Source organism: Natator depressus, chromosome 2, assembly GCF_965152275.1.
Source record: "Natator depressus isolate rNatDep1 chromosome 2, rNatDep2.hap1, whole genome shotgun sequence".
In the NCBI taxonomy this organism is placed as follows: domain Eukaryota; kingdom Metazoa; phylum Chordata; order Testudines; family Cheloniidae; genus Natator; species Natator depressus.
In genome coordinates, this window is record NC_134235.1 from 162571160 (window position 1) to 162584845 (window position 13686).

Here is a 13686-nt window from a genome sequence, read left to right on the forward strand (position 1 = left end):
ATCATTTAGTCTGACCTCCTGCACAATGCAGGTCACCAAATCTCACCCACCCACTCCTGCAATAAACCTCTCACTTATGTCTGAGCTATTGAAGTCCTCAAATCATGGTTTAAAGACATAAAGTGTTCTCCATATCCACTGAAGGTAGAACAACAAGTAATGCACTTAACCTGCAGCAAGGGAGATTTAGGTTAGATATTAGGAAAAAATTATTTCTATCAGGGTAGTTAAGCACTGGAATTGGCTTCCAAGGGAGGCTGTGGAATCCCCATTACTGGAGGTTTTTAAAAACAGATTGTACAAACACCAGTCAAGGATGGTCAAGGTTTACTCAGTCCTGCCACAGTCCAGGCAGCTGGACTTGATGGTTTCTCAAGGACCTTCCAGCCCTACATTGCTATGATTCTGTGTCTGACTGATAGCTCTAGGCTTGGCCAAGAGAAGGAATCTTTGTGAAGATATTTTCTTCAAACCATAGTGCATAATAGGTTATTTTAAAAACTAATTATAAATGTATTTTCTCCTAAAATGAAAATCTTTCTATTTCTTAAAACTTTATTTTATTTTATTTTTTTTAAATTTCTTTATATGGACCCTTCATAGTAAGTTTGTCTATGTGCCCTATCTCGCAAAGTGCTGAGTACCTTGTGGAGACTTCAGTGGGAGTTTTGGGTGCAAGAGCAATATGTGCTTTGTTTCATGATCACTATCTTCTGACACTTGCTCTCCTTTCCACTTTTGCATTTTAAACAGTTGGGTGTTGACTGTGGCAGTGTATTTGCCAGTACCAGAATAATCTTTCCTGATTTGACCTATCTCTTAAGTTATTATACAGGGAGCCTCTGGAAGCTTGAACTATGGTCTGCCAAAACTGGCTGTACCTGGAACCATGTCTTCTGACATGGAGACCCTTCCTTCTCAAATGCATTACTCCTTCTGCTTGCAGCATTGGCAGATCCCTCTCGGCCGAAGATTTCGTTCCCTGAAAATGTGGTTTGTGTTTAGAATGTATGGAGTCAAGGGACTACAGGAGTATGTCCGTAAGGTGACCTTCTTTTACTTTATGGGAAAATTTGTGTTGGGGATGGGGAGGGAAGAGGGGCTTAATAAGAATCCACATCTATGTGCCTTCTGCATATGTACACCTGCATGCATAAACAAAGCTTGTTGCACAGCCCAGTTCATGGGAGGGCCTGCCTTTCACCCTATATCCTATCACGACAGTTATGATCATTGGGATCACAGCCATTGATCATCTTGTGGTACAATCTTGAGGGGATGTGAGTTTTAGATGCCACATTAGTGACATCGTTCAAAACAAAGCCAAGACTTTTCATTGATGCCTTAGTTGTTGTATGTATTTATTCTACATTTATTATTTTATTATGTTGTATGTATTGATTATACATTACGGTCAGGATTATGGTGTTAGGATTTGTGTATGCTCTCATGATTTACTGGGCATGTTACCTAGTTTGACTGAAGCTACAGTTTCAGGTGTTTCCTGAATGGAAGTGCCTTTAGGATATGGTTACCTACAGATTACAATTGATCCTTATTATGCTTAAGTACTGGGGACATTCCTGCTTTGGCTACAGGGTAGTTTGTCATCACTGTAAATGCATGTGCTATGGTGCTGTATGATGTACATACTTCTGTTATAAATATAAAGTAAAACTGCAAAATACCTTTTATGTTTTCAAACTCAAGAGAAACTGCTGGCAAAGATAAAAATAGAGAGCCATATCCTACAGTTACACTAGCTGAGGTTCTGGTCCAAAGTCTACCGCAGTAGAGATTTATATTTAATTAGCTATCTAACCTCTGATTCTGCCTGTTCTTGGTGGGAGTGTGTGTAGACACAGATGTGCCAAACTCTCCCAGGGACACATATTTCTTAGCAAAAGTGGGACTAGTACCACAGTTTTCTTCCTTAAGAACCTTATGCAGACTAGCTAGTGGGAAGAGGAAGATATTGCCCCATCATCTGCCTAAAATGCCAGAGAGCTACTCAAAGCGTCGGATGCCACTACTGTAGCAGATGAAGGATAAATGGAAGTTTTCTGCTTTTTGTTTTGGTTTAGTTTTTATTTTCTTCTGCATAGATACCTTGTCATTTCTATTTGGCTCCATGGACAACAATCTAAATGGGATTTTGATCCTTATTATGTTCTGGAGAAACATATTTTGAGGGCAACAATGACATTGGCTTTTTATCACCTCTGATACAATCCAAAAGTGAATCATAGAATATCAGGGTTGGAAGGGACCCCAGAAGGTCATCTAGTCCAACCCCCTGCTCGAAGCAGGACCAATTCCCAGTTAAATCATCCCAGCCAGGACTTTGTCAAGCCTGACCTTAAAAACCTCTAAGGAAGGAGATTCTACCACCTCCCTAGGTAACGCATTCCAGTGTTTCACCACCCTCTTAGTGAAAAAGTTTTTCCTAATATCCAATCTAAACCTCCCCCATTGCAACTTGAGACCATTACTCCTCGTTCTGTCATCTGCTACCATTGAGAACAGTCTAGAGCCATCCTCTTTGGAACCCCCTTTCAGGTAGTTGAAAGCAGCTATCAAATCCCCCCTCATTCTTCTCTTCTGCAGACTAAACAATCCCAGCTCCCTCAGCCTCTCCTCATAAGTCATGTGCTCTAGACCCCTAATCATTTTTGTTGCCCTTCGCTGGACTCTCTCCAATTTATCCACATCCTTCTTGTAGTGTGGGGCCCAAAACTGGACACAGTACTCCAGATGAGGCCTCACCAGTGTCGAATAGAGGGGAACGATCACGTCCCTCGATCTGCTCGCTATGCCCCTACTTATACATCCCAAAATGCCATTGGCCTTCTTGGCAACAAGGGCACACTGCTGACTCATATCCAGCTTCTCGTCCACTGTCACCCCTAGGTCCTTTTCCGCAGAACTGCTGCCTAGCCATTCGGTCCCTAGTCTGTAGCGGTGCATTGGATTCTTCCATCCTAAGTGTAGGACCCTGCACTTATCCTTATTGAACCTCATCAGATTTCTTTTGGCCCAATCCTCCAATTTGTCTAGGTCCTTCTGTATCCTATCCCTCCCCTCCAGCGTATCTACCACTCCTCCCAGTTTAGTATCATCCGCAAATTTGCTGAGAGTGCAATCCACACCATCCTCCAGATCATTTATGAAGATATTGAACAAAACCGGCCCCAGGACTGACCCCTGGGGCACTCCACTTGACACCGGCTGCCAACTAGACATGGAGCCATTGATCACTACCCGTTGAGCCCGACAATCTAGCCAGCTTTCTACCCACCTTATAGTGCATTCATCCAGCCCATACTTCCTTAACTTGCTGACAAGAATACTGTGGGAGACCGTGTCAAAAGCTTTGCTAAAGTCAAGAAACAATACATCCACTGCTTTCCCTTCATCCACAGAACCAGTAATCTCATCATAAAAGGCGATTAGATTAGTCAGGCATGACCTTCCCTTGGTGAATCCATGCTGACTGTTCCTGATCACTTTCCTCTCATGTAAGTGCTTCAGGATTGATTCTTTGAGGACCTGCTCCATGATTTTTCCAGGGACTGAGGTGAGGCTGACTGGCCTGTAGTTCCCAGGATCCTCCTTCTTCCCTTTTTTAAAGATTGGCACTACATTAGCCTTTTTCCAGTCATCCGGGACTTCCCCCGTTCGCCACGAGTTTTCAAAGATAATGGCCAAGGGCTCTGCAATCACAGCCGCCAATTCCTTCAGCACTCTCGGATGCAACTCGTCCGGCCCCATGGACTTGTGCACGTCCAGCTTTTCTAAATAGTCCCTAACCACCTCTATCTCCACAGAGGGCTGGCCATCTCTTCCCCATTTTGTGATGCCCAGCGCAGCAGTCTGGGAGCTGACCTTGTTAGTGAAAACAGAGGCAAAAAAAGCATTGAGTACATTAGCTTTTTCCACATCCTCTGTCACTAGGTTGCCTCCCTCATTCAGTAAGGGGCCCACACTTTCCTTGGCTTTCTTCTTGTTGCCAACATACCTGAAGAAACCCTTCTTGTTACTCTTGACATCTCTTGCTAGCTGCAGCTCCACGTGCGATTTGGCCCTCCTGATATCTTTCCTACATGCCCGAGCAATATTTTTATACTCTTCCCTGGTCATATGTCCAACCTTCCACTTCTTGTAAGCTTCTTTTTTATGTTTAAGATCCGCTAGGATTTCACCATTAAGCCAAGCTGGTCGCCTGCCATGTTTACTATTCTTTCGACTCATCGGGATGGTTTGTCCCTGTAACCTCAACAGGGATTCCTTGAAATACAGCCAGCTCTCCTGGACTCCCTTCCCCTTCATGTTAGTCCCCCAGGGGATCCTGGCCATCTGTTCCCTGAGGGAGTCGAAGTCTGCTTTCCTGAAGTCCAGGGTCCGTATCCTGCTGCTTACCTTTCTTCCCTGCGTCAGGATCCTGAACTCAACCAACTCATGGTCACTGCCTCCCAGATTCCCATCCACTTTTGCTTTTGGATCTCCTCTGTCTCTCTTACTGAAGTGAAAATGGGCTCATGGTTTGTTATACCTTAGCCATTAATGAAGCTTTCACTGCATTGGTCTCTCAGGTCAGGTTTTGCAGATGGCAATTAATTCAATTTACTGGCAAGGTTTTAAATAGCACTAAATCTCATATTATTCTGGTGGCAGAGCTGAAGTCCTCACGTTGATTACATGTACTTTATTGGATTAGTGTTAATACCTTATTAGTAACATTCAAGAAACTTACCTGGCCTTTCTCTCTTCTCCCAAACATTTCCCTGGGTGCTCAGAGAGCAAATACTTGCCTTTTTAGAGTCCCATAGACACCTTTTGAAGGCAGAGTTTTCCTATAATGTCTGGAAATGCATCACTTTTGTAAAGCTATTGACTTCAGTGGAGATGAACCAGGAATGAATGTGGCTCTTCATGTTTCTGAATAGACTTTTTTCCTTGTTTCTAATTTAACTTCATTGTAATGTTTTAGATTAGGTCTTTACAGACGTGCTGGGAGGGGAGAGGGTGTAATGTTATTTCCTTGAGCACTAGAAAGAGCTGTGGGATATAGTTCTCCAAAACAAACAAACAAACCAAAAAAAACCCCGCATGGCCAAATTATGACCTCACACTTGTGACTTCAGTAGCGTTACTTGGGTATAATTGAGGGTAGAATTTTGCTTACTGAACACGTAAGTGGAGTGATTAATTTAGGCTTGATTTTTTCCATTTGAAATGAACGATGGCTCATCACATTCTCTGGGTTTCATTGCTTCTCTAAAAAAATCTCCTTTGTTTCTCTCAGTGGAACTGCAACGGCAAGGACTGATTGAGCTTTTGTTGTTCAGTAATCTAGATGATAGGACTGGTCGTTTAGTCAGTTGCCTTCTGTGAGATTGTAAACATTGCAGTATTGTTACAAACTGTACCAATGCTCACCAACAGCAGTTGTAATGTGTTCCATACCTCCCTTCCCCATTTCCCTCCCCTCCTCTTTCCAAAAAACATTCTTTATTCCCGAAAATACTGTGGTGAATTTTCTTTTGGTGGTTGTAGTAATAAGGAATGTTATAAACTCTGGTAATGGATTATATTGCAAAGCTGTAAACAGTTTCCCAAATGAAAAAACTCTTGAAATTTAATCTCACTTTCCCACCCCTCGTCAGTCTTTAAGGATTTGTATAATTCCAGGCCTTGGGAAGTTCTTTCCATTTAAACATACGGTAACATCTTAAAAATAATAGTTTTCATACTTCCAGTGCTGGTCAAGGCAACCCTTCTAAAAAGAACAGCCAGTACTAGCTCGTGGGTTACACTTGGTGTTTCATTTGATTTGTGCCACAAGAGGATACCTAAAGTTGCCAGAACTATTTCTCAATCAGCATTTAAAGAGACAAGAACTAGCTTTTGTGTTTGCTACACTTGGTCACATAGTGCAATGAAATAAGACATGAATAAATACTGCAGTTCTCTGTGGGTAGATCTGTCCTCTGTGCAAAGAAAAATCTGCAATGCTGAGTCTGAGCCTGGGTCAATTTCATGCCTGGAACTCTGGCTGCATGGCTAAAATTCGCAGGGTAGACCTTCCTACATGGGGTGGAGCCAGGGCTCGGAAACCCGGCAAAGGGGGAGGGTTTCAGAGTCCAGGCTCCAGCCTGAGTGGGAATGTCTATATCACTCTTTTGAGCCCTGCTGCCCGAGCCCCATGAGCCGGAGTCAGTTGACCTGGGCTCTGAGACTCAGTGCCATGGGATTTTCTTTGCAGTGTAGACCTACGCTGTGTGGCCACTCAAGGCCTCAAATACAGTGGGAATGCTCTGTTTCTGCTGCATTGGTGAGCAATCAGCGAAGAGGTCATGCAAAGGGAATCATAGAATAACAGAGTTGGAAGGGACCTCTGGAGGCCATCTAGTCCAACCCCCTGCCCAGAGCAGGACCAATCCCAACTAAATCATCCCAGCCAGGGCCTTGTCAAGCCTGACCTTAAAAACTTCTAAGGAAGGGGATTCCACCACCTCCCTAGGTAGCGCATTCCAGTGTTTCACCACCCTCCTAGTGAAAAAGTTTTTCCTAATATCCAACCTAAACCTCCCCCACTGCAACTTGAGACCATTACTCCTTGTCCTGTCATCTGCTATCACTGAAAATAGTCTAGATCCATCCTCTTTGGATCCACCTTTCAGGTAGTTAAAAGCAGCTATCAAATCCCCCCTCATTCTTCTCTTCCGTAGACTAAACAATCCCAGTTCCTTCAGCCTCTCCTCATAACTCATGTGTTCCAGTCCCCTAATCATTTTTGTTGCCCTTCGCTGGACTCTCTCCAATTTTTCCCCATCCTTCTTGTAGTGTGGAGCCCAAAACTGGACACAGTACTCCAGATGAGGCCTCACCAATGTCGAATAGAGGGGAACGATCACATCCCTCGATCTGCTGGCAATGCCCCTACTTATACACCCCAAAATGCCATTGGCCTTCTTGGCAACAAGGGCACACTGTCAACTCATATCCAGCTTCTCGTCCACTGTCACCCCTAGGTCCTTCTCTGCAGAACTGCTGCCTAGCCATTCGGTCCCTAGTCTGTAGTGGTGCATTGGATTCTTCCATCCTAAGTGCAGGACTCTGCACTTGTCGAACTTCATCAGATTTGTTGAACTTCATCAGATTTCTTTTGGCCCAATCCTCCAATTTGTCTAGGTCCCTCTGTATCCTATCCCTCCCCTCCAGCGTATCTACCACTCCTCCCAGTCTAGTGTCATCCGCAAACTTGCTGAGGGTGCAATCCACACCATCCTCCAGATCATTAATGAAGATATTGAACAAAACCGGCCCCAGGACCGACCCTTGGGGCACTCCGCTAGATACCGGCTGCCAACTAGACATGGAGCCATTGATCACTACCTGTTGAGCCCGACAATCTAGCCAATTTTCTACCCACCTTGTAGTGCATCCATCCAGCCCATACTTCTTCAACTTGCTGGAAAGAATACTGTGGGAGACCGTGTCAAAAGCTTTGCTAAAGTCGAGGAATAACACGTCCACTGCTTTCCCTTCATCCACAGAACCAGTTATCTCATCATAGAAGGCAATTAGATTAGTCAGGCATGACTTTCCCTTGGTGAATCCATGCTGACTGTTCCTGATCACTTTCCTCTCGTCTAAATGCTTCAGAATCCAAACCATGGAGTAGAACTTTGTGGCAGCTCTTTGAGTTGGAATGTGGAGAGGGGAATGAACTTGTTTGGGATCAGTGCACCACATGGATCTACACAGCTCAGTGTAGTTGCAACAAGCATGTCTGCTACACCTATTCATTCTCTGTAGTTGCATTTGCAGCTGGGTTGGGCCTTACTTGTAGGTTTGGGGAGTAGGATCCCATTTCCTCCCTGCTACTACAAAAATCGCCTTGCTAATTCCTAAGTCATAAGGTCCTAAGCCACTTAGGCACTTTAGAAAATTTCATCCAGTGCCCACAGGAAAAGCTCTTTTACTCCAATTCCACTTGTGCAGCCGGGATTTAGCCCAAAAGTTTGGAATTTTGAGAGATGACAACTTATGACAAGTTGTAGCAGGGGAAAAGGCCATAATCTACCATTTTTTGTGCTGTGATTAGAAGAGATGAGATGAGCCTCTTTTGAAAAAAAAAAAAAAATTTGGTCTTAAAATATACCTGAAACTGGCTGTTCACAAACAGATCTTTTTTCTGCCTTCTATCTCCCCTTAGTTCCAAATAGTTTTATTTTTTAAGAAAAAAAGTATTTTTTTAAAAGTTAAAGATGGTTGCTGTGTTTGCGGCTTTCAAAATCTGTATCTGTCTGAATGGATAACCACTGCAATCTGGCATGTGCTTGTTTTGAGACAGGCAGCGAAGGAACAAAATATTCCTGGGATAGGAGCATGGGTGACTTTGGTTTAATTATAGCATCATTTTTTTGTTTCTAAAACCTTTCAGTTTATACGCCTCATCATTTACAAAATGGAATATCAACACACTGCAAAGTAAAGAGTTTAAAGAGGGTGTATTGGGACCAGGGGGAAATCACTGCCAAGAATTTTTTGGGGAGAAAATTGTGTGTTTTGGAAGTAAATTCCAAGATGTGGAGAGGACACCAGGAGGGCAACAGCAAATAGCATAGGAGAATGAATAAGAGCACTCAGGATTGCCCTATAATCAATTGAAATGTGAGACTCAAAGCAGAAATGAGTCCATTTTTAAACCACTTGAGAGTAAGCTAGTACTGTGTTGCTGTAAGTCATGTAAAGGGGTCATGAGCAAGTAGAGAAACTTAGCTTTCTGTCCTGTCTGTTATATCCATTCCATAAGTATATTTTTAAAAGTCATGTTTTTACCTATGATCCCCTGGATGTTCTGATTCATTTATTCAAATACATCCCCAATAGCTTCAAAAGAAATTGGATCGAACATACTTTTTGCAATAAACAGTTCTTCTGTGCTTCACCAATATTGGACACTGAATTCTGCTTAAAACTATCAGTAGAGCTTAAGGACTAGCTGAAAGGGAATAGAGAGTAGATTGCTCTTCTCTGTCTGCAGCTATATCACCTCAGGTGGTGATCTTTCCAGTCATATTTTCATAAGCTAAGTAGGCTTGGGCTGGGTCAGTAATTAGATCTGAGAACTCAGAGGGAAACCTCATGTGCTATGTAAAGTGCTATTGGTGATTCAGTAGATGGCACCCTTCCCAGTACTGAACCCTTGCCTGAGCATGCTCTTGTGGGTCACTGTGCTTTTTGGAAATGCCATCTTTTGCATGAGTGATAAAACCATTTGTTAACGATCTCGTGGCATTTTTCCCCCCACAAAATTAAGGGTTTAACCTTGGTGTCCTGCCCAAATTCCAGTTCAGAGGAAAAAACAGTCCTTGCTCCAAAAAATTGCAACTGAAATTGGACAACCAGGACAAATACTGCACTGGGGTGTGATTGCGTGCTGCCCTTCACAGAGGTGAATGCAAACCTCACAGCCCAGAAAAAGGAGAGTATATGAGGGCAGGAGGGGATAGTGGGTAAGACACCTTTTGTGTCTTCTTGATTCCAGAGGGTCCGTTCAGCCTTTGGAGGGCTGCCAAAGTCAGGCAGCTCAACTTGACCTACCAGTGAGCAGCTGCACCACCATGAAACACTCTGTAGTGCTATGCTCCCCACCCCTTGTTGTCTTCAGCCCGGGCCCAGCACACCCATGACATCAGAGCTTGCAAGATAGTGCTTCATAAACCAGCCTGGGAAATTAGTCCCTGCATGGCTCCAGGGCTTCTAGTTTGTGTATGGACCCATAGCCAAAACCACACCACAGATGACTGATGAAGGTGTAATCTCATAGTGCCATTTTTTTTAATTAAATGAATTTTCATTGAAAGGCTTCACGGGGGGGGGGGAGGGTGTTTAAGGAGGGATTTTAATGAAAAAGAGGGTTGTTGTTTGGGGGACAAAAGGGAGACCGTTGCAAGCATAGAGGGGAGACTGAAGAAGGTGGCCTCAAGATGAGAATGGGGGAAGCAGCAGTAGACAGGCTGTGGCTTGTGAAAAGCACAGGCAAAAGAGGGGGCAGAATTGTACAGAATTTGAACAGGAAGACCATACCAGTGATAGTATCTGAAGTGGGAAGTGATCTGGTCCAAATGACGGGAGAGAAGGGTGATTTTGGTCATAATATTTTGGATGGTCTGGGAAGGCTGCAAGATGATATTCAGAGAAGGCAGAGAGGAGAAAGTTGCAGGAGGCTAGGAAGAGTTGAGCATGCATACAAGAGATGCTATGTAAGTTTGTGTGTACACAAGTATTACTGTGACTGTAACACTTTAGGCAATCTCCCATTAATATGCTAAACCATATCAGCTTTTGAAGGGTTTGCAGATGAAACTAACATAGAGTGTTCAAATGCCTTTACAGCAGGGATTTTCAAATTTTAAACTATGTGGAAAAAATCTTAATAAAGAGAGTGTCTTGCGAGCCTACCTCTCTTCCATTCATGATCTCATAAACTGCCTCCCTTCACCATTCACAATGACACAGACCACCTCTTGTCCCATTCACAATCAGATGGACCAGCCCCCATTTTTTTTTTGCAGTCCCAGAACACGCCACTTCCATATCCCTGGTAAGGACAGCAGTTGCTTAGCTGGAAAATGTTAGGCAAATATTTTTAGCTGCTTTTAAGGAAATGTAGCAGCTTGAAATAAAAAGACAACCTGTCGATAGGCCAGCCAGCTAGGAGCAACGGCTCTTCAGATCACCATTATGTGGCCCATGCCTCACAGTCTGAGAACCTATGCTCTAAAGGAACTGTACAATCTCTGTGGAAGAACAGTACCATAAACAGTAACAACTACAGGGTTTATTGTATTTAAAAAATGAAATCAAATTTTAAAGCCTACATTAAAATTATGTTAGGAGCATGATAGGACTAAGGCTTCAAAATGGAAGAAATTTGGAGGTAAGGCATTTCTCTCCTTCAATAATTACTGCATTTGTATCTCAACATAGCAGGAATCTAAGAACAGTATGTGATCTTCCCTCCCTGGTGAGTGTGCCCTCAGTTCAACAGACAGGGCTTCATTCTCACAATTTTCATATATTGCTCATAGGATTGAGATGCTATGTGAAAGCAATCATGAGCAATTCTTCCAGGTTCAGCAATGCTGACCTTTGGCAGCTGTGATTAACTTAATTGTATAGCATGCTGAAACTTTTGGGAAATAAATAAACAGTAGTCTCTCCTTTTCCATTGTGTAAAACCCAAAGCATTTGGCGCCCCCCAATGTCTTTACTGATTATTGCTGTTATTAAAGTTCTCCCTTGGTTAAACACAATTGTACTGCAACTTTTCTTATTACTTCCATAGCATCCATTCAGGAATGCACCAACTTCAACCATTTTGATTTTGTTTTGATTTCTGCTTATTTTCTTCAAGAGATTTTATTTTTATTGTCTAGCAAACACTTTAGTGCAAAACCAGACAGAGATGTCATCCAGAAAAGTGTATAGTAACTATTTGGGGTTTTCTGTGAAAACTACTTACAATGAGCTAAAACCAGAACACTTTACTAAGTTTTTATTCAGTTCTTACTTAGACAAAATGCCTATTGTGTTCAGTGAGAACTTTGTCCAAGGGCAGAGTAAAAAAGTAAAGGTTTCAAGATTTTGCCCACTACATTTAATTATATCACACCTATCTAAAGCACATACAACACAGAACAGGTGAAATTCTGTCCCCATTAAAGTCAAGAGGAGTTTTATATAGTATATATGTACAAGGCCCATGTGCCCTGATGTACACCCTGTTCTGTGGAGTTTATGGGGTGTAATTTGGGCTACAGAATAGAATATATGGTTATATCAGGGTACAGAATTTATATTACCATACAAGATATAATGTACATATATTTATATATTACTTATATCTTTCACAGTCATGAACCCATTGTTGTTTATATTTGGTTGTACCCACATGCCTCAGAGAAGACTGGGGTCTTACTGTTTTACAAGACTTGATTCGTGGTCAGAACAGCATCCAGTCTAATTTAAGCCATGATGGAACAAATGAATGTAATAAACAGTGGGGAGGAAGTAGCAACAGCAGTAAGAACAGCTGATTCCATAGGCTATCAGTGTGCATAATCCGAAAGTTCTAAATTAGACAAGGTTTGTCTATTTTAAGAAACAAACATCAGAAAGCTATAATTAAGATTGCAAGAGGTCTCTCACTATAATTTCTGGTTTTACTGGTTTATGACTTTTGGAAAATCTCCTTATGAGCTGAAACATTCCACGTTTAACTTCAGCCCAGAGCAATATTTTTGTTTGATATTTTCCTTGAACTTTGAAAAACAAAGGGTGGAAGGCAAAAATACACATGATTATTTTGTGGAATGGATACTTAAAAAAAAATTATGGCACTTCGAAACCAACTCCTCCACATGTGCCGAACCATTCTCAGTGAGGAGTAGTCATGGTGTGCAAAAAAATTGTAACTCCAGTGGTTTGATTTTCAAAGGCACTGAGCACCTGTAGGTCCATTGATTACAGTGGGATGAAAGGGGGAATTGGGTGAGGGAACCGCTCTTTGAGTAGAACAGGCAGAACCAGGACACCTATTCTTTTACTGTCAAATGCTGCTGCTGCTCCATCTACTGGCAGAAAAACTAGGAGTTCATATAACTCCCTAATGAGGTTCCAACCACTTCTTCTCTTCCTTCAGATTCCCATACCTGATGATTCCTCACTTGAAAGATGAACTGGAAGGATGGGAAGGCCAACAGGGTGCTATGCTCCCACATACTATCCCTAGGGTGACCAGATGTCCCATTTTTATAGGGACAGTCTCATTTAGGTGGACTTTTTCTTATATAGGTGCCTATTACCCCCCACCTCCTGTCCTGTTTTTTCACAGTTGCTATCTGGTCACCCTTACTACCCCTTACTTAACCTCTGCTCCTTAGGCTGCTAAATATATACTTTCATATATAGAGCATGCATAATATCAGTGGTGGAGTTGCTCTAAGAACCTTAATTTTGTCATTTCCTGAATTCTGTGTGTTTTCCGTTTGCAACCTTAATACAAATTTTTGAAGTGTATGTGTGTGTAATTTGGGAGGAAATAAATGTTAAGACATTGTTTGGATGTTAAGACTTCCCAGATCATTACTAATCTACATACTGGTATTTTTCTTGATATGTCTGACACACACACACACACACACACACACACACACACACACACAATGTACTTGGCCGCACTGGAGGTGGGGGAGTATTTCAATCCCATTTTAGGCCAGGATAAAAGAAAAAGTTATTACTTGGAATTACTATTATTTATTATTAATATGACACCATAAATTGGAATGACATTTTACAATGGTGTCTAGATACTACGGTAACAAGCACATTAGAAATGCCTTAATAGATACAGTGTGCCAGAAATGCCAGACAAGTAGAAAGATCTCTGACCTATAAAGTCTCTAAAAGTTATGAACAAGATGTAAATTAACATGAATAGACAAGTATCAGGGGGTAGCCGTGTTAGTTTGTATTCACAGAAACAACAAGGAGTCTGGTGGCACCTTATAGACTAACAGATTTATTAGGGCATAAGCTTTCGTGGGTAAAACACTGCATCTGAAGAAGTGGTGTTTTACCCACGGAAGCTTATGCCCTAGTAAATCTGTTAGT

At 42.3% G+C, this 13686-nt stretch overlaps 1 protein-coding gene across 2 annotated transcripts in view; it reads left to right on the forward strand.

Annotated features, from left to right (window-relative positions):
• The window catches only part of DDC (dopa decarboxylase), a 121114-nt gene that overhangs the window by 89938 nt on the left and 17490 nt on the right, over window positions 1-13686 (forward strand). For both annotated transcript variants that reach the window (XM_074945242.1, XM_074945241.1), the window contains one exon: window positions 947-1045. In XM_074945242.1, the coding sequence (XP_074801343.1) occupies window positions 947-1045 (99 nt within the window). The remainder of the gene's footprint in view (window positions 1-946; window positions 1046-13686) is intronic.